Source organism: Phaenicophaeus curvirostris, chromosome 6, assembly GCF_032191515.1.
Source record: "Phaenicophaeus curvirostris isolate KB17595 chromosome 6, BPBGC_Pcur_1.0, whole genome shotgun sequence".
NCBI classification, from domain to species: domain Eukaryota; kingdom Metazoa; phylum Chordata; class Aves; order Cuculiformes; family Cuculidae; genus Phaenicophaeus; species Phaenicophaeus curvirostris.
Window position 1 is genome coordinate 60,698,145 of NC_091397.1, and position 25,046 is coordinate 60,723,190.

Here is a 25,046-nt window from a genome sequence, read left to right on the forward strand (position 1 = left end):
TATACCAGCTGTTAACAAAGAAAATAATTACTGACCATGTATTCAATGTATTTGACATTGCATTTTTAAATAATATATAGTCTGGAAATCAGGAGATGATATTGAGCACTTGGTTCTCTTCAAAAACTTTGCGTAGTCTTCTCTTTTATTGATTCTTCACTCAGTTTTTGTTCCAAGAACAATAACCTAGTATACCAAAACATACAAAATAAGCAGTGAAAAGTAGATTTATTTGCTCTTTTGTACTTCTGTAAGTATGAAGATTTATATTTTAATTTTGATCACGGATATGGCAACACTGTGCATTTGTAACTGTAGCAAATATTATGTATCTGATTTGAGTCAGTTTAAATAAAAGCCCTCTTGCCTGACTTTTTGGGATCAAATACATGTGGCCTGGAACTCAACAGCTTTACAAGTATTTACTGACTTTACGTGTTGCAATGAACATCACTTTTCTATAGGAGTTTGTGACTGTCGGAATATAAGTGCTGAAAAATGTAATAATGTCTTATTACAGCTTCTGCAAACAAGACAAGTTTCCTATTACATTCCAGTCCTGTGTGATCACGAAGGAGTGCCAGGTGTCAGAGTGGTCAGAATGGACCCCCTGCTCCAAAACCTGCTTTGACATGACAACCCCTAAAGGGAATCGTACAAGATCACGGACCATTAAGCAGCTCCCTATCGGCAGTGAAAGCGAATGCCCTCAATTAGAAGAAACAGAGCAGTGTGTTACTCAAGGAGACGGCGTGGCACCATGCATTACGTAAGCTGGTTCATTTCAGTTCTCCCTATACCAGAAGAAAGAATTTCAATTAAGTGTACAGGGCTGGTAATGGATTATCAACCAAATAATTATTAAAGAAATAATAGGTTTGGTTTTATTTTCTTTTATCCTTTGCTTATTCAGTGCTTTTTCTTAAAAGCTTGGAGTCTGCAAATAGCTGCTATTATGGTGAAATCACTTCCTCCTCTAAACACAGGAAAAATAACAAATACATATTTTCTCATTAGTCTTAAAAGAGAAAATTTGTGAGTATGCAGGCCCAGTCAAGACTGTAATAATTTAGTTGTACTAATGGTCTTTTTCTTTACATAACATTTCATCCAGAATTGTTTTCTGAAGTACTTACCTGTTTCCAGACAAAATGCTGAATGTGGGAAAAAGGTGATAAACATCTGTTTGCTTCTTTAGCAAGGCTTGTGTTCAGCACAATAATGGCAGGACTGGGCCCTAAAGGGAAATTAGGAGAGTCTAAGAATGACAGTAAGGGGATTAACCCTGTTTAAATTTTAGGAGAAATGACAGCAAGCACTTTACAATTCAAGAGGTTGCTGTAATCCTTATCAACTAATCGAGATTAATATTAAAAGTCCCAACTGTGCTTTGTGTTTATCAGACTGAGAAGAGGGGCTGGGTAAATGTCATTTGATGTTAAGCATCTTTGACTGTAGTACATATTTTTCATTTAAGAGTTGAAATGTCATCTTTCCCCATCTCCAGCCACACTAGGAAGCAGTTTGTTTGATTTAGCCTTAAAGAACTTGTTGGATAGAGAATTCTGTGGCATCACTTGCAGTTCATAATCCTGACTGGAGTTTTAACTGGGAGTCACAGATCTTCTTTCCTGTGCATTCCCTGATTACAAAGCTCACAGTTTCTCATCATTCATCAGTACCCAGTAGGGATGCTTTGGTACTGCAGAGCTGTCTTCCTCTTGACAGAGAAAAAGGAACTTACTGAAATGTTTTTCTGAAGTAATAATAAAAAAATACAATTATATTTTTACCTTGATATTCAGGCAAAACTTCTGTCTCTCATATCAAAGATGAATAATATGCTTTGGGGTTTGTTTTTGGAGGGCTGGGTTGTATTTTTTACCTCTCCTGTTCTGGTTCTTCTGTTTCTCAGTGTGCACATTTCTTTGATATTTTGGCTTCAGTTCATTTAAATTATCTACTTGTAAGCAAATGTTGAGAGTCACGGTCTTGAACGTTGGCTTATCTGAACGTAGAATATATACTTCCACATTTTAAGTTTTTCTTCCTTCCAATAAAATATTTGTGTGTGTGATATGTTTCAGCAATTGAACAGAAAAGATCTTTCAAAAAAATAATTATTTCAAAAGTTAAATAACAGAAGGAAAGTTTCCACCCGCATAAAATATCAGACTTAAGGCTTGTCTGTGTACAAGAAGCCACAGGGCTTGGGCCTTTTAGATGATGATTAAAGCTAATAAGGTGTTTCAGCCTATATAACTTAATGCTGTGTAAAATGGCTTCATGATTTCTAAAGACTTAGTTAACCAAATTTGATCCAGGTACGGTTGGCGGACCACAGAGTGGACAGAATGCCGGGTTGATCCTCTCCTTAGCCAACAGGACAAGAGGCGAGGAAATCAGACAGCACTGTGTGGAGGTGGCATTCAAACCCGGGAAATGTACTGCGTGCAAGCTAATGAAAATCTCCTCTCCTATTTAAATACCCTCAAGGAAAAAGAAGGTAAATTTGATTCACTTGCAACTGAATTAGTGTGACATAAGAGCACTTCAGGATTCCAGAGCTCCTTGACAGCCATTGTCTTCTGTCATGAGTGCCTTTTTACCTTGTAGGTTACTGTTATTTTCTAATGTCATGAGTGCCTTTTTACCTTGCAGGTTACTGTTATTTTCTAATTCAGATGAAAATACTTAATTGCATCCAGAGAGATGGCATTGTCTATGTTGCAAATATTGGTTCATAGAGAAAAAATAGTATTTTTCAATATCTAGTGAAAAATATTGTCTTGTATGAAGGATGTCTCTAAGTAAGAATGAGCACGAGAAGGTAGATCAGAAATCCAGGCTTTGATTCCTTCATGTACTGTAGATTTCCTATGTGTCCTTGAGCTGGGTGATGAACCTGTATAGTTTGATGTGCAGATTAAATATGTCAATTCTGGTATGTAAACTTATAAAAATGTGCAAAAATATGACTAAAATTTATTCTCAGGAAACTGATTTTATTTATTTTTATTCTTATTTTCTCGAGTTGGTCAAGTTCTTAAGTTGCTTTAAGGACTTTAAACCAATATAATTTCATAGGCTCGTTTCCTGAACTGAGAGAAGGATTATTCCTTGTCACTGTTACAGTCTGAGCTTCTTAAGAAAAGAGAGAATAGCTTAGTTGGAAAAAAAATCTTTAATTAATTTAGTAATATAACTACTGAAGAACAGCATTTGAGTATTTTATGTTACTACTTCTGCATACTAATGCAGCACTATGGATTTAAAAATCAGTGAATTTAGCTAAATGCATTTAGATTCTTAAATAAATTTAGTCCTCTTCTGTAGCTGTTTGAAACAAACAGACATTATTGTTAAAAATTAAATACAGCCAAATACTTCAGGAAGAGTGACATTATTTTACAAGTCATGAGTTTAGACCAGAGCTGACGGAACTGCAGGCTAGTGAGGTTTCTGATGTGGGTTAAAGGTACTCTCAGGCTTGCTGTAGAGGCAGAGTTTGTGGGGAATATTAATGCCAACATCCATTTCAGCATGACTGCTTGGATCAGTAGGGTGTGACTTGTGTACTCCATGGGCCCCTCATCTGTATTTATTAAAGCAAAAGCTTTCAAGCCACTTCGGTTAATGCAAATCAGCTTCCGCCCAAGGGCTTTTAGTAAATCATCTCTGCCGAACAAGGTTTAGATGCCCCTGCCTTAGAGTAAAGGAGTAAAACCTCCCAGCTAAGGAGAGTTAACAATAAAAGCAGTGGCAGCTTACTGTTCAGAATGATGATTAAGGATTTTGGTAGGCTGTGAAGTCTCTCTGGCTTAGGCGAGTGTGAAATCTGCCCTTATCAGAGTGTGACAGGAATACACGGAGCCCATCAGGAGGTAGTCTCTGCAGGCCCTGGAAAGCTGATTAAAATATAACTAGTCTTTAGATGCATAAACATGAGAACGTTTTTTCAAGAGCTCAAACTAGGAGTGAAGTGGGTTTTAGTTTAAAAAGGAGCTCTATGGTGTTTCTGGATTTTCAGAAGAGCTGCTCTCCATTCACTGCATCTTGGATCTGGTGTGGGCAAGAGCAGCTCTCTAGGCTCTGCTAGGAACAAGGAAATTGGTGCTTCTGAAAAGGATTTGAAAACTAGGAGTAATTTGATAGGAGAGTACTAGGGGAGACACTTAGCAGTTTTAGCCGTGGGGAAACTTCTTCATTTCAGGGTAGTTTGCTGTTGGTTGTAGTGAATGCTGTCTCAGTGAGGCTGCTTTGAAGACCTCCATTCTCTTATACTCATGGTAGCATTTCCCTGTTATTTCAGAAAGTCAGTCACAGAGCAAGTCGAAGGCTAGTGCTGCACCACTGCTATCGATCACTTTTGAAATAACAGGTAGGTAAATTAAGGCCTTTGACCTGGCCTTTTAATCAAAAGCATGCAAAGGAGGCAAGGTTCCTTTCAAGGGAACTGTATTGCCTCTATGTGTATAATGAATTGAAATAGATTATATTAATAAAGTGAAATATATCATAACAATAAACTGAAATAGTTTAACGGATCTATGCATTCCAGAAAATTCGAGATCAGTTTGAAAATGACAGGTCTGAGCTCAAAATAATGAAATTCATTAAGCAGCTGGGATGGCAGGACAGTTCCATACTCCTACTCTTGAACCGTTTCAGCAAGTGACTGATTTTCTTCTTGATTCTGAGTGCTGAGAACTGCATCATTGTGTTTGTCACTGCTGCTATTTCCAGTCTCTTTTGCAGATTTAAAACATTTAGTTAGTGGTCCAGTAAGAATTTGAACTTTTAATACTTAGTTGAACCACAATCCCTCACAGCACTCAGGTCTGTATTGTCTCCTATCAAAAATTCATAAATTCAGACTTGAAGAAGAAAAGGCAGTGTTGAGTGTAGTAATTAGGCAGCTGACAATCAAGATTCCTGGAGGTCACTGTCATTCTGCCATTTACTTGCCACTGACTTAAATTGTTTCACATCTATTCATGTAGTTACCATATTAGTCATGAAGTTACCATATTAGTCATGAAGTTTTTCTCGCAGAAAGCCTATCAGATAGATTGTCATTTGTTTCCAAGTAACTTTGAAACTTTTGATACAGAATGAGAATGGGAGGAAATTTCCTTTTGGAGTGTAAAGATATTAGCTATGAAACAGCTAATGACCCAAAGGAGGAAAATTAAGTTGTGTCATCTTATGCTGGTACAGCCACATACAAATTCACTCTCTTTGCCAGCTCTGTCATTACTGGGCAGTGGTCAGTTGATGGTTTTTGAAGAAGAATGACATTGACATATCAATAAATGTAGCAAATAATTAAGGACGGAACTGTGTTTTTTCTTTTCAGTTCTTTTTAAAATGCAGTCACTCCAGGAGGTGCTTTACAGGGGGATAAAATATATTCAGCTAAAATTTCCAAATATAGTGAATGATTGAAGATCGTTTTACTTTTTAGGTCTCTGCCTCGAATCAGAAATTCATTCAGAACTGAGTCTAATTTTTTAATTAGGCTGAAGGAGAAGAGAGATTATCAAGATGCGTTCAAGTTTCTTCCCCTTTTTGGGGCCAAAATTTGTTCAAATTCCATACAGAGCTTGTAGAATTACACAGAATGTAATCAGCATTCAGCATCACTGCCGAAGAATAAAGAACAATTTTTATTGCTGCCACAGGGGAGTACAAAAAAAAAAACAGAGCTAAGGGTTTAAACTGTACTTTTCAGCATCAGAATCATCTTCTCTCAAAGTATCTTTGCTAAAAAATAAGCAGCAAAAGCTGAACTAATTTTTACATTTTTGATGCTTGAAGAAATCCATTTAAATTAATGGGAGCAAGACGTTCCTAAGGTACCCAGGCAGGCCTAAGTCTTCTTATTAACTACTACTCAAAGAAAGAGTTCTGTGTAATCTTGGGTAAAACACCCTGAGCTTTCAACAATGTCCTGTTTAATTCTTTTGTTTTAAAAGTGATATATAACAGATCTGGTAGCAGACATTTTGTATGCCAGTTTTATTCTAAGAATAGCATTTAAAAAATAGGTTGGCATTTTGAGAGATTTAATGTTACCACTTACCTGTCCTCAAAGCACTTATTTCTTCCCCTGCATTCTAATAAATGGTGGTAGAGGCAGGTATTTTCAGTAGCTGTTTTCATAAGTTTATTTTAATGATGTTTGCTGACAAGACCTAGAATTCTTACTGATCAGATATCTCAAAAAAAAAAAAACCCAAAAAGAAATAGCATTTCCAAAAACTTAAGTCGGCCTCTTTGAAGCCAAACATGATATCAATTCCTTATGTTTTGGAAGTTCCAGACAAATTTAGCTTGAAGACAAATGGATTACAGTAGTAGTCCAGTGGGACTTCTTTTGACAGACTTTTAAAAATCTAGTTGTGGTATGCAACATCTGTGATAAGAAAATCTGCTATTTAAAGCTTCCTGATGAAAGGTCGTTGTTATTTTTCTGAGTAACAACCCGTGAGCCACTGTGATGGCAAGTGCTTTATCCTGGTTCAGGCTGGAGATGAAGCAACGTATTCACAAGAACACTTGCTCTGTTTCCTGAAGCAAGGCTGCATCTCAGGGGTGTAATTGACCCTTAATTTCAACTGTCTCACTTGAGCAATTCTGTGATTAAATCAAGGTTTAAAAAGTATAGTAAGCAATTACTTACTGTTTTTCTTTTTTTTTTTTAGAAACTATTCCATTCAAATTTAATTACAGGCAAATTATGTTTATTTATATCTATGTTCTACAAAAGATATACGTGTTACATTGGTTATCATGCATATTAGGTGTGCATGTCAAACTTACTGTAAAATTCAATGTTCTGTCATAAAATTTAGTTCAAACATAGCATTATGCAAATGTTGGGATATTTGTTGTTGTGTTATTTTGTGTTAAGAGATTGGTGAGCTGGAAGCAGTTATGTTGAATGACGATCTGCCATCCTCATGCCTTCATCATGTGGAACAACACAGTGTAAAACTGTGCCAAAGCAGGCAGCATAGGAAACCAGAACAGGGAGGCTGATGATTTTTCCTTCCTTTTTTCCCTTAAAAAGTGAGAATTAAACATTTTTTCTGTTACTGGAAAGACCATCTACTTAGAAATGCAAAATGGAAAGAGACGCACATGACTACGAGTGAGACCATACTTTAATGACATAATAATTTCTTTAACATTGTATCTGTGGTTATTGATCTTGCCTTTCAGAAGGATATTTTGTCATGTTCTGAACTTATTTCAGAATATGTTTCCTTAGAGAACTCTTTCCATCAGAAGAGAGTACTTGTAGTGGTGGCTGAAAATTGATAAGGTAACTTCCCTGTGAAAAAATGATGAGGGAGTAGGATGATGGTGTTTTCAGTTAAGGAATTGCATGTTTCTTCAGTTAACCAAAGTGAACAAGCATGGCAGACTTCACTTTGCCTTCTGGCAGATACTCTCTGCTTAATTCAATACGGTGACAAATCCTATATTATGAAAGACAATTAAAATCTTGCTTGTAACAAAATAGTACATTTTGTTTTAGAGTTCTGTGCCTTGCTCTGGTGCCTTATAGAGCTGCCATGTTATTTGTGTAACCTGAGAATTCAAAGGGGGAAGGGTGGAAGGAGCAAAGTGATTTTTTATTCATCCTTAAAGAAGAGAAGAATCTGTGTTCACATGTGTCTTTATAGATTAATAATATTTTAATGAAAAAAAAATTTATCTTTTTTATTCTTTCAATTATTTTAAATGTATTATGTGTATGTGTATTTATATTATATGTAAGCCACGTATGTATCTTAAATGTGGCTTCTTGAACTAAAGCTGCTACTGCACAAATCTTATTGCTGTGTGAGCACCTGAAGGTCTTTAAAATAAAACAAAACACAAAATTTTGTCATAATTCTAACTGTGTTTCAGATTATAGTTTAAAATTAATCTTCTAATATTAATTAAGCAGATTTTTGAAGTTTTAAAATTATATAGGAGCAAATGGATTTATACAGCTTTTCTTTCAGTTTCTTAAGTAAGGACTTACTGAATAAGACATCAGTTTACACAGAGCGCAATGTGGACAACAGTTGTAGTAACATAATCTATCCATTAAATGAAAGTACTAGGTCCAAGAGGGTGCTGCAATGCTACATTCTTCCTGACTCCACATAATCGAGTTTGGCTCTGTTCACGCAAAGAGTTAAACTGACTTCTGTTTCGTTTTTACAAGACAGGTATCTCACCATCACTTTTTCAGATTAAAATGTTGGTAGCGGCCTTTCTGAATGAAGGATGGTTCATTCTGTCCACTTAGAGCTGAGAATTGTGACTGGTGACATGCGAAATGTGTTGATTTTGTTTCGACAGCCTCGAGGCCGGTAGACCGTAATCTGTGTACAGGACCACTTCCCAGCACCTCCCAGCTGTGCCATATCCCCTGTCCTATAGAATGTGAGACCTCGGCATGGTCAGCCTGGGGACCATGCACCTATGAAAGCTGTGATGACCTTCAGGCCAAGAAGGGTATGTAAAAATTCATCCAAGCCATTAATAGTGATTATTTCATATTCCCAGGTTACTAGGTGCCTCTGGCTATGCAAACATACTAAGTTTTGTACCCAGATGGGTATATCCACTGCCTCTGAGCATCAAAAATAAGGTCATTGAATTAGGTCTGTATTTAGCATTACGGCTCTGCCGAAGCTGGCAAAAATGTAAGTAGTTTACTAGGGTCTCGAGGTCAATTTAGATTATTACAGAGCAAATCCAGTTTTAAACATTACTGTCAAGCTGAAAGGGAAAGTTTGTATGTGTGTTTATATCACAATTCTGTCTTGAAAGGTGGACAGAAGTAGTCTTTGAGGTGCATAGTGTCCAAGTCACTCAAAGGTTTACAGTTCAGTGATAGCTTAAGAATTCACCAGTAGACCATAAAGCCTGCTCTGGCAAAAAGTTGGGACCATTCACAGTTGATAAGAGGTACTCTTTTACTGATGACATGCTGTTTTTCAATTTTACGTGTTTTATGGTTTGTTCCAATGCAGAATAGATTGTAGTAACCTGACATCAAAATGGGAAAGCAAGAATACAGTGACAAGGACCTCATATAAGAAGTTTCTGGCTGTGAATGAGAAAAACTGGCCTAATCATTGCAGCAATGTGGTTATCTGACAAAAGTTGAGACTACAGATTCAGTTCCTTGACTGAAAACACTCTTAAGAAAGTGCAGCCACATATATCCACTTGAAGAAGCAACTCTAATTGCCACATTACCTTAGCTGCTTCAACCTGGTATACTGTTAGTAACGTTTCAGTCTAGCCAGCAATAATGCAAGTTTTACAATGCTATCTCATGGTAATGTGACCAAACCTTGATCAGTTCAAGAAGGAAAAAGCTGTTCGATATGTCAGCCCATTGGATCTCCTCTTCTTTGAGTATAATGGTCAAGTAACCTGTTATTTCTGTTGCTGTTCCATCACTGAAAGATTTGCTAAATACTCAGGGCTAATTTTTAGGTTTGTGAGACTGATTTGGACAGGTCGCTGATGAAAAAATATTAGGATATACTTTATGCAAGTTGTTATATCTGCACACACAAGCAGGGATCTTTTTTCAGCTGCCAACGTTTTCCTGTTGTCTGGAAATTCTTTTATTTTATTTTTCATTGCATTGGCAGTTCTTCTGAGAGTGATATCAAATTGTATAGGTGCTCCAAGTTTTAACAGCAAGCTCACCCTGCAATGGGGTTGAAACTAAGTGATTTTTAAGGTCCCATCCAACCCAAACTGTTTAGTGATTCTGTGAGTCTATGAAAACTCTCTCCTGTTCCATTTTTGTCCTGGTAGAAATTAAGGAGTTATAAAACTTATAACATTTATAAATTTGTAAAATTTAAACTTATAAATTTATAAAAAATGTCTCTGTATTACTAACTTGCCTACATATTGAGATAAAACAAAGAAGGCTGTGAAGAGATGCCAAGGTTAAAGCATTTCCTATCAGAGACTATAGAAAATTATTACATGAGAAACTATTTCCTGAATCCATTCAGTTTGGTTAGGTTGTTCTGACTGTGGATTTAGTTTGGCTTTTTCAACCTGCCATCCTGAAAATGAGAGAGAGGGTTCTTCTTAGAGACTAATATCAACCTGGCAGATAACACTGTATAAAGGTGCAGCGGTTTCTCTGATCCAAAATGAGCCTAGGTAGTCTTAAGGAAATGTTAGGTGTTTGCAAGGGACTATTGCAATGTTAATTACTGAAAATTTTTTCATAGGAATTCTTGGGTCCATTTATTTTCCTTTCTTTTCCTTTCTTTTTTTGTACCTGTTGGAAGGTACTTGAGAAGGAAACAAACAGCATGTTTGAGAAAGGCAACACAGCAATCTAGTGACAATTTACTGGATGAGATGACTCTGGAAAGTGTGATACACAGGAAATGACTCCTGTCTCCTTCCCAAAGTATGCATGACTGGGATAAACAGGGGTGTAAGGCAAAGCTTACTGAATAAGCTCAAAACTTGTGATGGTCTTGTTAAGTTTTACCTCTCTTCCTTCTTTAATGAGTTCTTCTAGCCGGTTATCTAAAATGCAGTGTTGCACTGAATGTCTGTGTTATCTTTCACACAGAAGAGAAATATAACTATTCACTCAGGTGTAGATAAAAATCTCTTCATTTTGCATTTTAGAATTTAACTATTCTGACTTCTGTATTTTCATGGACATTTCAGGCTTTAAACTAAGGAAACGGCGCATCACCAATGAGCCTACTGGAGGAACAGGAAGCTGCCCTCATCTGCTAGAAGCCATTCCGTGTGAAGAGCCATCCTGCTATGACTGGAGAATTGTGGGGCTAGAGGAGTGCATTCCTGACAATGAGAAGACGTGTGGCCCTGGTACACAGGTTCCTATTGTTGTCTGCATCAACAGTGATGGTAAGATGCTTTTTCCCGTGGTCCACACAGACTAGAATGAAATTGCTAAGATGTAGTCCAAAACAGTGGTGGGTTTTGTAGCTCTCACCTTTCTCAGTCCTTAAGGCAAAGCTGTCTGGAATAGAGAGAAATATCCGTTTGTATTGGTTAGGTAGGACAGGTCTTCTAGTTGATCTACAATCACTGCTACATTGTAGGTTTTCAAAGTTTCCCAAAGAGACTTTGAGAAAAATAAATGGGAAACAGCTATTGCTTTTCAGTAGGTCAGACTTATAACTACAATGACTTGACTGAATTCCCTGATGTAATCCCACTAACAAATCTGATCCACTGAGTCCAAAACCAAATAAAATGTGAGTAAAGTAAGACACATTGCCATAAGTATAGCTGGAAGAAAAAATAATAATGTGTTTATTAAAAAGCATGGTTTGATGTGTGTTATCAAGTTGGTTTGACAGTCCAGGCTGTTTTGCTTCTTCAAAAGGTCAACACTCCCCCCCATTATTCAATTATCCTCTGTGAGAGAAAACAGATTTTTCATGACATAGTCAGAAAAGCCAATTTTGAAAGCTGCTTACAAAATGCTTTAATCTACAGAAGACTCTTGAATTACTGTTGTGAGAATATTACTTATTCATTAGTAGTATCATAGTCCACAGCAGCATATGAATTTAAATAATTACACTGACTATAGTGTAGTTATGTAGCTAGGTAAGAGACTTCTGCCTCCCTATAGAGGATTTAGTAAGGTTGCACCTCTGATGTGTTTGACCGCTGCACAAAATATTTTGTAATTAAATTGGTCCGAAGTAATAAGAACTGATAAGTGAGATTTAACTCTTGAGCTTTCATGGTCAAGAATTTGGGTCATAACTCAGTTTTGGGGCTTAAATTTGAAACCTCAGAACAAGTAGGTAAGCTTTCTTTTTTTGCATACACCTAAGAGAACTGGTAACCGTTTTCATAGCTCAGAAAGAGATTAGACTACAATTACAATATTAAATCTACCACAATTTATGTCTCTTGCTCAAAAAAATTTCCCTTCACAGTGTAACATTTTCTCAGCAACGATAGAGAAACTATTTGAAATATTGTTTGTATGCATTTTCAGATGAAAAATGGCCTTTTCCTCATGAATGAAAGGTTTTCCTGAATAATTGTAAATTAATTTTTTTAATAGCGAAACAATCTGTAACACAAAAAACCAGTATTTTTTTTCTTTTACTAGATTTTGGATAGGTTTGGCTTACTTTTGTTTTTGAGGAGTGGGATTTCCTCACATCTAACTTCTGATTAGCCCAATTTCTTCTTAAACTGTAGTATTTTTTGTAAACTATAATTTATTGTAGCCATTTAGAGTATACAATGGACCTACTAGAGTTTGAGATATGTTTTATGTATATGGTATTATCTATTATTCTATTTAAAACTTACAGAATTTTAATTTTGGCCAAATTTGACATGAAAGACTTGTGATCTAGTTTTTCACTCCCAGTACTAATCTTTGTTTGTCTGTCTTCCTGAGTTATATGGCATTATATGTTGCTGTACCAATAAGGCATTATACACCACCTGTATCAGCAATCTGTCCCAGAAGGAGTGAGAAGCTGGGCTTTGGCCATGTGCCTGCCATCACTAGAAATTAAAGATTTGTGGACACAGCTTCAAAGAAAGTAGAGAATAGTTGCAGTTATGGCTTGTTTTGCGATGATCCAATCACTCACAAAGATACTTGTTCACCACAAGAAGGATGTTGAGGCTCTGGAGCGAGTCCAGAGAAGAGCAACAAAGCTGGTGATGGGGCTGGAGAGCAGGTCTTATGAGGAACGGCTGAGAGAGCTGGGGGTGTTTAGCCTGGAGAAGAGGAGGCTGAGGGGAGACCTCATTGCTCTCTCCAACTACCTGAAAGGAGATTGTGGAGAGGAGGGAGCTGGGCTCTTCTCCCAAGGGACAGGACGAGAGGGAATGGCCTCAAGCTCCGCCAGGGGAGATTTAGGCTGGACTTTAGGAAAAAATTCTTCACAGAAAGGGTCATTGGTCCCTGGCAGAGGCTGCCCAGGGAGGGGGTTGAGTCACCTTCCCTGGAGGTGTTTAAGGCACGGGCAGCCGAGGTGCTGAGGGACATGGTTTAGTGTTTGATAGGAATGGTTGGACTCCCTGATCCGGTGGGTCTCTTCCAACCTGGTTATTCTATGATTCTATGATTCTATGAAAGTATGAAGTAAGGTCCCACCAACCTTGGTAGTCTCTCCCTCCAAGGTAACTCTGCTCAAGCATTCCCTTACTTTGCCACTCACAGCATCAACCCACTGAAAATCCTATAGGCAACTTTTAAATGCTCCTCTAAACACACACCACCACCTCTTCCCAGGTACTCCTGTGTAGTACTCTGGCCTCCTACCCTGGCATACCTATCCTTCATCAAACACTTGTAATGGAGAATCCAGATTCTGCTGTGCAAAATATAGGAGAGCAGCATTTTGCAATCATGCAGTTTTGCATCAAACCACACAGCTGTGTAGTATTTTGCAGTAAAATAAACTTCGGAGAAAGCTACTCTTGCATTGTCTAAACTTCATGGGTTAAATTAATCTTCATATGAAATTTGTAATATTCAGTGCTCTTTGAGCACTTCTTGGAGAAAACTGCATTTAGTGTCAGGTAAAGACTGGAGTTCAATTAACAGTCTATATGATTAGTATGATAGTCATGTGTTGCTACAGTTTTGATTTAAGTGCACACAGGGAATTTCGTTCAGTTTTCCAGGTGAAAATGGCTTTAAAGGGAAACAATGTGTGGAAAGCATTAATTATTGACTGAGTTTGCTATATTGCTGGAACTGAACTAATCTTTGCTTAACAACACACTCTTCAGGCCCTTCAAGAGCGTTTTTTTCTTTTGAGTTCATGTGATTTAATTAGCCCACCTTAAATCAGTTCCTGGATAGGAGAGGTTAGATCAAAGGGAATTAAGTATATTAAAACAAAATTGTATCATCCCCTTGGCTTCTGCTTTACAAAAAGAAAGATTGAGGTTGTAATTTTCAGAATAAGCATCATGCTGTAAATGTACTGCTTTAATGTAAGATAAACCCCATGCTGATTAGCATCTTCTCCTTCTGTTGACTGTTGTATCGTTGTGTATGTTTAAAGCGTAATTAGTTGGGATAACATGTCTTGACCTCGATGTTTTACTTTACAAATAGAATCAAATAGCAGTGTTTGTGAAATTGTTTTATATAATTGGAATGAGATTCTCTCTTCAATTTGGTGCAAAGATAGGAGTTATTATATCCTTTGAGACAACAGCAAACAATAGATTATCCTCCTCTGTTGTTGCTGGAGGCCTATCATTGTCATTCTCTTTCTACAGTGGATTGCAGTAATCAGAATCTTCATTCAGGCTGAAAAAAATTTGGCAGTCAGTACCCCAGGTTGTCCTTGCAGAGGCTATAATGAACTTCGATATAGTTTATTATATAAATGGAACTTAAGCATTTTACTGTGGAAGGACTTTTTCAGAATTAATATACACGGAATTGTTTAGGTTCCAAAACATCTCAAGATCACCGAGTCTAACCATAAACCTAACGCTGCCAAGTCCATGACCAAACAATATCCCTCAGTACCACATCTACATGTCTTTTAAGTAACTCCAGGGATGGTGACTCAACCACTGCCCTAGGCAGCCTGTTCCAATGCTCAAGAACTCTTTCAGTGAACCAATTTTTCCTAATATCCAGTTGAAAGCTCCTCCTTTCATCCTAAGACTTGTTACTTGGGAGAAGGGACCAACACTTGTCTTGCTACAACCTCCTTTCACGTATTTGTAAAGAGCAATAAAGTCTCTTCTCAGCCTTCTTTTCTCCAGACTGAACAACCCCAATTCCCTCAGATGCTCCTCATCCGGACCCTTCACCAGCTTTGCTGCCCTTCTTTGGACACGCTCCAGCACCTCAATATCTTTCTTATAGTGAGGGGCCCAAAACTGAATATGGTATTTGAGGTGCAGCCTCAATAGCACCGAGTGCGGGGAAAATCGCTTCCTCAGTCCTGCTTGACACACTGTTTCTGATAGCGTGGATGTTAGGATGTGTGGATCTTAGGATAGTGTGGATGATAGGCAGGATGTTATTACCTGGGCGTACTGCTGGCTCATGTTTCCAGCTATCTACCAATAGCCCCAGGTCTTTTTCTGCAGGGCAGCTGTCTAGCCACTCTTCCCTAAGCTGCTGTGTCGCATGGGGTTGCTGTGCCCCAAGGGCAGGACCCAACACTTAGCCCTGCTGAACCCCATATACTTGGCCTCCGCCCATCAATCCAGCCTGTCCAAATCCCTCTATAGTACCTTCCTTCTCTCCAACAGATCAACACTCTCACCCAACTTGGTGTCATCTGCAGACTTCCTTAGTGTGTACTCGATCCCCTCGTCCAGATAATAAATAAAGATAGTGGACAGGACTGGCCCCAACACTGAGCCCTGGCGAATACCACTTGTGACTGACCACCAGCTGGACCTGACTCCATTTGCCTGGCTATCCAGACAGTTTTTTACCCAGTGAACTGTACACCCAACTAAGCTATGAGCAGCCAGTGTTTCCAGGAGAGTGCTGTGGGAAACGGTGTCAAAAGCTTTTCTAAAGTCTAGATAGACAATATGCACAGGCTTTCCCTCTTCTACTAAGTGGGCTGCCTTCTCATAGAAGGATATCAGGCGGACCTGCCTTTCCTAAACCCATGCTGACTGGGCTTTATCACCTGGTTATCCTGTAAGTGCCACATGATGGCACTTAATGTGATTTCCATTCTTAGTCAGTTTTCTAGGAAATTTTACAAAGACGTTCCATTAGCGGAAAACAACTCCTTTCAGCTTTGGAAACTCTAATATTGGACAGAAGTTGGTTAGAATTCCTCCTTTATGTACACTATTTTAATAATTAGAGATCTGTGGCTAATGTTCCATGCTACAGGTTAACTTTTGTTAATGACAGACTGACTTTTTTAAAAATAAATTGTAATTGGTGTATTTATATATATGGAATATACATGACATACTTGCAAACACAGAGAGAACTATGTAAGTATTATCTATTATTAAGTTCTTTAATGTGGTTCAAAAGAGTGATTTTACAGCAAATGAATTTGTTCTTTTTCTCTGTTGCTATGTCTATCTATGAAGAATCCTGCTTCAAAAATGTTTCTGTATTATTTAAAGGCTCAGTCTGTACTAGAATAGCTGGCTACTTCTCCACTCTGTAACAGATACATTCATGCTACACATATGTAAACAGGCCAAATAATTTCTGACATAAAAATCTGCAAAATTAAATACTGCTGAAAGTGCCTACAGAATGCTGATTCATTCATTATGCTTTTTTAGGTTTTTACCTTTGTGCTGAACTCTGCAGCACAGGTACCAGCAGTGGCTGTGGTGTTAGTAGCATGCTTCTGATCCTCAGACAGTAGGCTGAAATCACTTGCTCATTTGGTAGGAATGTTTAAATAAGTTGATTTACAGCCTTGTACCACTGCATTTGTTACTTTGGATACAATACATCTCACTCTTGAAAGGTAAATTTCTTCCAGACCTTGTTCAAGCTATTGAACTGAATTGTTGGGTTACAGTTAGCTCTGCAGGGTGAGGGGATGGACTCACTGCCATCCCCTGCCTCAGGAGAGACGACTAGCATTAGACGAGGGAGCCATGGCAACAACAAGGCTCTTTGTGTATATACAGATTCCTGCAACTCTTTGAAGTAGCAAAATTGTTCCTGAAGCTGTCTAAGCAGAAATGTGTGCTGATTTAAATGAATGCCACGAGTTGTTTTCTGGCACCTGGATGTATGTGAGTGGTGTGGGTCTGGTCTTCCTGAGCCTGGAGTGCAAATTCATACACTTTCAGCAATATATCCTGCTGTGGCACAGGTGGGCTGTAACCTGTTTGCAACTGGGGGGCAAAACAATGTTGTTAGTAGTTAATTAAAAGTCATAGAAGGTAAACTCATCTGAAATGTAAGCATTAGTCACCATTTCCCAATATTATTCTCCTAGCTAATGTCATTATAGAATTGATGTTAACTTTTCTTTTCTGCTTGACAGCTTTTTGCCTGACCATCTGAAACATTTAAATAACATGCAAGATGAGTACTGTGTTCTTCACTGTAAACACATAGGATAGGACATTTATAACCTGGTCCTTTCTCTCCTTTTATTTGTCTTGTTACATAAAAAGCACTGAATGTACTTATCTGGAGTTTGTTATACAGAAGAATTTGTTACTGAGGGTAAAATGCAGTCAATTTAAAGAGCCTCGAAACTGATACTCTCAGACCATTAAGTTTCAGAGTACTGAACTTCTAAGGCATTTCTTTTTAACAAGATTTGTTTTATTTAGTATAAAGGAATAATAAGGAAAAATCAATGCACACTACTGCTTAAACTATCTCATTTTGGTTTTCAGGAAGTTTGATAATTTTTCTGCCAATAGAAGGTCACAATTAATATATCTTACCGATTCCTTTTTCTCTCTCATCTTGACATTAGGAAAACGGGCATAGCCCTATCAAGTTCCAAGTAAGGATGAATTCCTTTAGTATTTGTATAACGCAGAATGATTTCATTATATGGGATGACTTAAATACATCACTTGTTTCGTCCATGTCATTAGTAGCTAGTCTGGAATGTGATGCGATTATTTCCATTAAAGGGATAAGTAAAACAAAATGGAGTTTAATCTGCATAGAGCAATAAACAGGTGTCACCTCTGATGGTGCAATATACCCTTATTTCCAATTCATCATGTATTTTTGAAGACAGGGTTGCACTTGGTACAGACAATGCCTGCAGAGGTATTATTGCTTTTAAAGAATATAATTAAGTTAAAAACATGTGGGCCAACTTAATTATGAAACCTTTTTCTTACATCATAGATCATAATCTGACTGTCTAGTCAGATGAGTTTGCTGGCGTTTGGCATGTTTACCTCTAAAATATACTGTAACATCTTTGCAGAGAAGCTAGTATCGGTATACTTAAGATTTATTGGACATCTAGAAGTAGAAGTTGCCTTAGTGGGAAGCACAAATATTTTGGAAATAATTGCACAGAGAGTGCAATTACATGTTTCATTTGATGTACACTCTTAGTAATGTGCTTTTGTTTTTGATGGCACAACCAGATGGGAAAGTAGGATATTGCAAGACCTGCTTGTAATAGCAGCAGATTTTGATGCATGAATTTTGATTTGCATAGCAGCCTGCAAAGCAGGAGCAAATTCTGATTACACTCTAAGTCTAATCACAGTAAGAATACAGAGAGGGATAGTTGTAGCCAAATTTGAAACAATTGGCTTTTTAGGAAGGTCAGATTAATGCTTTACAGTCTTTGCATTTGTTACTTCAAATTATGCTGTTATGAAACAAGAAAAAAAAAAAGGTGTTAATGGGCTTATGGATGGGTTATAAAACTGGATTTATAGACCCAGTATTGGACTTTGCTTGGTTTGGATTTGCATGTATTAATTCCCTAGAAAATAAATTTAAATATTTTTGCAATGCATACTTAGAAGAGGTAATGTTACATTTAATAATGTTATATATAATAGTAAAGTTACCTTGTCATAAATTAAATACCACTTTCTTGTAAAATTATATTACACAATACTAGCCTTTATGATAAAATGTTCTAAGCCCATATCCTCTCATTAGATTTGATGGGAGTTGTTTTTCCACCTGAGAGGAAAAAGTTGCACAGTCCTGTTTGTATTTTCTGATGACCTGCATACTAATGGTAACTTTTCTTAATAAATGTTATCAAAATTCAAAGCTGTGAAGTTAGTGCGTTGATAAATGGTGACAATTTGAACAACTTCATTAGACAGTTACGTTGAGTCAGAATAAATAGGAGTTTTATTCTGAGTGCTTCCAGCCTTAAGCATCTCATTGTCTGACCTTTCTTTCAGATCATAATTTGTGTTGACTACTGATTAACGTAAAATCACTCTTATCTGCCAAGAAATATTTGATTTCACAAAATAACTGTTCCAGTTGCACTTTAAAGAGCCTTAAGATAAGCTATGTCATTTTGCATTTTTTTCTAACTCTTGTGCACTGCACAAACGCCGTCTCCGCTGAATCCTTAAGAAAACTTCAGACTAAGAGTAGAATATACCCCACAATGATACTCCAAATCAGAGCAAAAACCTGGGTTCCCAGTCTCTCCAGTGTTCCCAGTGCTGTGTTCCAGATTTCAGGCGTTTCAGCTATGTTAAGTCACAGACCTGTTGCAGAAGGAGAGGAATAGATTTGTGCCTATGATTTGGTGAAAACAGGATTGGAAGACAAGAGGAAGAAACTGCTGGTACCACTCACCAAGCAATGAGATTAAGGACTGGGGAAAGGTAAAGTTTGAGCCTAGTTTCCCTCAGGGCAGTTACTGAGAGCAAGCGAATAGCTCAAAGAAAGTTAAAAAATGTCTCTATATGGTGGGGATTTGGAATGAATTTGGGGAAGGCTTCAGTCTGGTGACAGTCAGCCCAGGGGAGGAGTGAACTTGGCAGGGCTGGGGGAAAGGGCCAGTGAGGTGCCAGAGTGGGATTAGTGTCTGGAGAAAACAAGCCCAGATAAGAAGCCAGAGAAGCAGAAGAGAGAAGGAAATTCATCACTTCTAGATCTGGCAGAAGTACTGCTTTCCATTTGGTTTGTCTTAAACTAGAAAATAGGAGAAAATTTACATTCTTTGTCTGCTCCTTATGTGAATGTATCACATGGATGTCTTTAATTATGTAATTGGATCTACATGACATTTTCCCCACAGAACCTGCTACTTATTTGTGAAACAGATATATCTCCACTGGGAATTAAGTGGGCATTTTATAGTAATGAGTGCTTTGTCACTGACACGACTAGTCTTAGTTGTCTTGTTCTTCAGGGTTTAATTTTGCACTGCTTTTGTTCAGCATCAGCAAAATGTAAATAATTCTGACCTGTCATATCTTGAGTGTTCTGAAAAGAAGTGTATTAGTGGCCATCTAATAACCATAACAGACAGATCTTAGAGAAATTACCAGTTTTGTTTTAATACCACTTTTAATTAATGTGTGGTAAATAAAACATGGGCTCATGCCTTGAACAACGAGAGTAAGACTAAAAATATCAAACAGCTGCTCATTAAGGAGTCTCCAGTCTGTGAATTGAAGGAGGAAGGGACGCAGTGGAAAAATAATAACCATGTGATTATGCAATGTAAAAAAACCCAAAAAACTGCATTGTGCAAAGGCAACTTTAATTCTGGCATTTACTGGTGTTTGATTTCTTGACATAATTTTGGGGCTAATTTATGGATTAGCTTTGTAAGTCTTAGTAATTATCAGATGTTTGGGTTGAATTTTATTAATTTAAGACATCATTTATTAGTACTGATGTTATTTTTAAACCAGAAAATTGCTGCATTAGTGTTTTATGGAGAAAAGATGTGAAGTAGAAGCTACATTAAGTATCTTGTTCTTAGAATGGATTTTCTTCCTTTTTCCTTTTTGTCCTTTTTTTTTTTTTTAAGAGAGGAGAAGGAAGAAGAATAATACTAGATAGAAGCTTCTTAAATCTTGTGGGAGGCTTCTAGAAAACCAGTGATGTCCTCCCAGTAGGGGAAGGAAGCTTTATTTCCAGGATACAGCTGATTTATCTCAAATCAAGGTGCAGATCTGCAGTGAAATCTGCCAGATGTCTGTGACTGGGACATTAGCTTGTTTAACTTACTAGTGAAGTAGTGAAGTTATTATGTCCCTGTACTTGCACATGTCTTCCTGCTTCTTCTGGTTTTATTGTGTGATGATGTATTATATTTTCTTAATTCAGCATAGGTTTATAAGATGTAGTGGTATTTATCTCTGGTTGCCTTCTTGAGAGTTCTTTCTCTAAATCCGTGTGCTAAGAGGCTGAGAGAAAGGAAAAATCAAAAGGATGGGTTAGTTTTAGTCGTCTAGAGAGGAATCAGTTATGAAAATGTTTCCAAATACGAGATTAATTCACAGTCTGAGGTCCCTAAAGGCATGCTGTGCCTTCCACTTGTAATGATGAGAGTTATTCATTTCAAGATGGATTAAAAGATGTTCTCCAAAGACTGCATTTTATCTGCCAGTAGTAGGACATGGACAGAAGCATCCATAAAATTAATTATAAAACTGTTTCTCAGAAATATGTAAACGTGACAGTGGCAATGATCTCTCTTACACCTCTTGGGTCCTGTGATTGAATTGAGCTGTCAGATTACATATAGACTGACAACTCTTTACTAGCTGCAGCTGGATGAATAATGCAAATAAAATGTTTGCAGTCGCCTTTTTACTGTATAAAATATATTTTTTTAATTTTTTTTGAAACCCCGTTTGAGTCACAAGTATGTTTGTGTGACAAGAGGTATCACAGATATTTATGAATGTACAGTTGTGAACTTGATGCAAATTCTCTTTATAGTGGCAAAACATTAAGTAATTGACAAACTGAAAAATTCATCTAGTATTCTGTCAGCTGCATGAAATTAGAATTCTCTTCAGCTGTGGGTTATGGTCTTGTATTAGAGAGAAGAAAAACATTAGAATGTTGGTGGCCAAATTCCAGGAAAATACTTGGTGATAAAACTGCTGTGCTAGGGCATTTGTGAATCAGTTTATGATGCAACTTTGTGAACTTCTGAGCTTAAATTTATAAAATTATTCTCCAAAACTCATGTTAAATATGAAGAAGCAGCTCAAAGATCATGAAAGTTATAGGTATTTAGTCTTTCTTGAAAACCAGGACACTTAAGGTAGCTCTTTAAAATATGCAGATTAGTACCTCAGTATAGGGAATTGTTCAACAGAGTGACTGTGGTGAGCATTCTCATTTCTGCTGACATTAGTGGAGTTATCACATTGTTGTCTTGCTACTGTTTTTGTAGTTTAGCCTATTATTTCCTTTTTGTGCTTCCATTCCTAACTGATGTCCCTAAATGCTTAGCTGTTTCAGATCAGGGTTAGAATGCCTAATCACACTTGTTTGAAATCTCTGACATTCCATTGACCTTCCCAGACTTGTTCACATCATTTTTTTGCTTATTGGGTGGAGGGGCAAGGGGGAAAATGTCTAAAATAGTAGTTACAAGAAAATACCTTGTTTTTAAATAAGGAAAAAGAGAAAGTGCAATGCTAAAATAGATACGTGTTGCCTTTTCAAATCCATGTATTTTAAATCCTACTTTTACCAGTGTTCAAAATTACACTACAAAGTTCCAAAGTCAGTCATAGGATATTTTTTCCCCTGTTAAACACAACAGAGTTTCTGTAACATTTTACAACTAAGGTATTTTTTTATTTTATTTTTGAAGTCATAATTTTTACCTTTTGTTACTGTATAAATTATGGCTTGATTGGGAAAAGTTTATGTGAATGTGCAGTTGGTGTTGAGATCAGCTACATCTTTTTAAGGTGAGTTGGTGCTTTTGGCAAGTGTTTTTAGAAACATAGTGTGAACTTTTAAGTGATCTCATCCTCTAAATTCTCACTGTCTTTCTTGTTTCCTTATAGCTCTGTCAGCACTTTCTTCCTCCTTTCCCCATTCTACTTAAAATGGTCTGTTGGTCTGACATATTGATCCTACTTGATCCCATGACTAATATTGATTTTATTCTCAATGGGACCGTAGCCTGTCATCAAACTTACTTTTTCTTTCATATCAAGTTGATGTTTGATTGGCTTATTTGACACTACAAGGCAACTGTGCTTGGTTATGATCAATACACTTGTATTTTCTGTTCCTTATCATTCTCACTAAGACTACATTAGCAAATGAACCATGAAAATGCTTCAACTACCTGTCAAGCAGTAGGAAAATCTCACTCCTGTTGTTCGGCAATGTGTAGATACTCTACTGGGCTCTTCATTAGAAATATTGGACTAATATTCCTGTGGTACAGGCCTGCTGTGGAATAAAGTTAAAGTAAAGTAGTTTCAGCTAAGGGCATATCGTGTTTCTGGTTTTACTTTGTCTGGTCTGCATGGAGACACTTAGGAATGCTGATCCAAATTAACTGCAAAAAAAATTATTAGTTAAACTATATTAAACATCTGTGTGAATCCTCTTATTCAGAATTAAGGTGACCTTAATTCTATTTGTTAAGAATTTTCTCTTTCATTCTGAATAACTATAACCGTACAAAATGATAATACAGTTTGACTAATCTCCTTCAAAGTCCCATTTAATTAATTTGGATTAATTCTTCAGTATTCCTACTTAGATCAGTCTTTTTCAGTGATACTCATATTATCACTACTAGTTCAGATACAGCCTCTTTCATGCTGGTGGATATGAAAATTGGTGAAAATTCAAATAAAGTATCATTTGCAAGAAGATTTTTCCAATAGTCTTTGACGCATAGTACAAGATATGCACTCAGTAACTCATAATGTTGTCTCAGAGTTACAAAGAATGTTTTACCTTTTAAGCCATAGTTAGTGCTGTAAGACGCCCTCAGTGTGCCTCTGTGTATATGTAGTGAAGGAATTTATCTCATGTTTTGGTTTTGTTTGGGTTTTTTGTTTGTTTTATTTTTAACTGGAAGCTTTGCAGGTAGACAAACGATAGCTGTATACCTGGGGGGACTGATACTGTGGCTGCCATCAGCACTTACAAACTGATGTAAATACAGGAGAATTGGAAAACCTTTTCCCACATTTTCTGTGTGAAATGTATGTAACTTAGTTTTTCAACTTGAGTAAATCTAGCAAAGAACAGTGAAAAGGGAGAAGAAAAAGGAATAAAAGGTGAAGATTACAAGTAGATATCACAAAATGTTCTTGGTAAGAACACAAAGAGAGCAGAACAGTTTCTTCCACTTTTCTCATTCTTATAGGGTAAAGAATTCAAACATACATAAGAAGTCTGCACTTTAATGGAAAAAAAAGTAAGATATGTTTTGTTGGTTTTTTTTTCCCCAGCCAAATACCTCAGTTTACTGTATATTTCTGATTTAACATAGATACAGAATAATTTTTTTTCATACTGTTGTTTAATCAGGCCGGATGACACTACATTTCACATCAAAAAATATTATTTGGATAAAGAAATAGTATTTCTTTCCTTTTGTTTGTTTCCCTCTGTCAAATTTAGGCTGTATCTACATGACCATAATTGTGATCAATGACTGTGATATAAATGGAGGTACATATGTTCTTCTGTTACCAGACATAAAAATATGATTACTCGAAGCATTAATATTGTATCTGCAGATGTGAGTTTATTATGTTTAACCAGTTGCATCCAAAGAACATCCAAAGCTGTTTCTCATCTGAAGCAATTTTAGCTGGAAATGCATATCTTTAAAATATGTTCTTAATTTTTGTTTCAGAGTTGTCTCTTTATTGCTATTATTATTTCAAAGTAGTGAGTGTTATTTTGGGTTTGATTATTCTTGTAACTGTGTTGTAGATGGTGCAAAGCCTTAACTCTAGCTGATGCGTTAAGGAGTACTGAACTGGGTTTCTTAGCAGTGACTCACTTTTCTTGAAACTTGCATGACTGAAACTTTGGATGAGCTTAAGGACGGGGAAGAAGGTTTGGAATATCTGTAGCAGAAAGCCTTTCACAGCTTTTAGCTTTCCTATAAACCACTTGCAGGAGATAACTTGCTTCTGCATTCTTGCTATGTAGCTGCTAAATTGGAGGGAAGGTTAGCAAACACATGCTACTCTTTAACCTGTACTAGTAGCATTTACTGATTTGATTGCAGAGAAAAAGTAGAAGCACTTAGGTACTGGTTTTGGACTTTGATTTCTGCATGTGTGTGTGCGTTCTTGAAGCCACTGTCTTCCCACTCATCAAATTTGTACCTCGTCATCAACAAGAAGTTATTGTTTGTAAATTGTGGTGTTTCATCTCATTAAGGAATATAAAATCTTAAGAAGATCATGACTTTTTTCTCAAGTGTGTTGACATGCTGTCTTCTTTGATTTGAGAAACGCTGGATCTGGTGTGTTTCTAAGTTCCACCTACTTTTGTATGGTATTAATTCCTGCCATTATCAGACATCTTTCAATGCAAAAGCCAAACCAACATTTTAACGTTTAGGATTATATTTTAAAGG

At 36.9% G+C, this 25,046-nt stretch overlaps 1 protein-coding gene across 1 annotated transcript in view; it reads left to right on the plus strand.

The window, feature by feature from the left end:
• Positions 1-25,046, plus strand: part of THSD7A (thrombospondin type 1 domain containing 7A) — a 181,662-nt gene that overhangs the window by 69,546 nt on the left and 87,070 nt on the right. Inside the window, exons 3-7 of the mRNA XM_069860390.1 lie at positions 521-769; positions 2,325-2,506; positions 4,313-4,381; positions 8,365-8,520; positions 10,729-10,932. Coding sequence (XP_069716491.1) covers positions 521-769; positions 2,325-2,506; positions 4,313-4,381; positions 8,365-8,520; positions 10,729-10,932 — 860 coding nt within the window. The remainder of the gene's footprint in view (positions 1-520; positions 770-2,324; positions 2,507-4,312; positions 4,382-8,364; positions 8,521-10,728; positions 10,933-25,046) is intronic.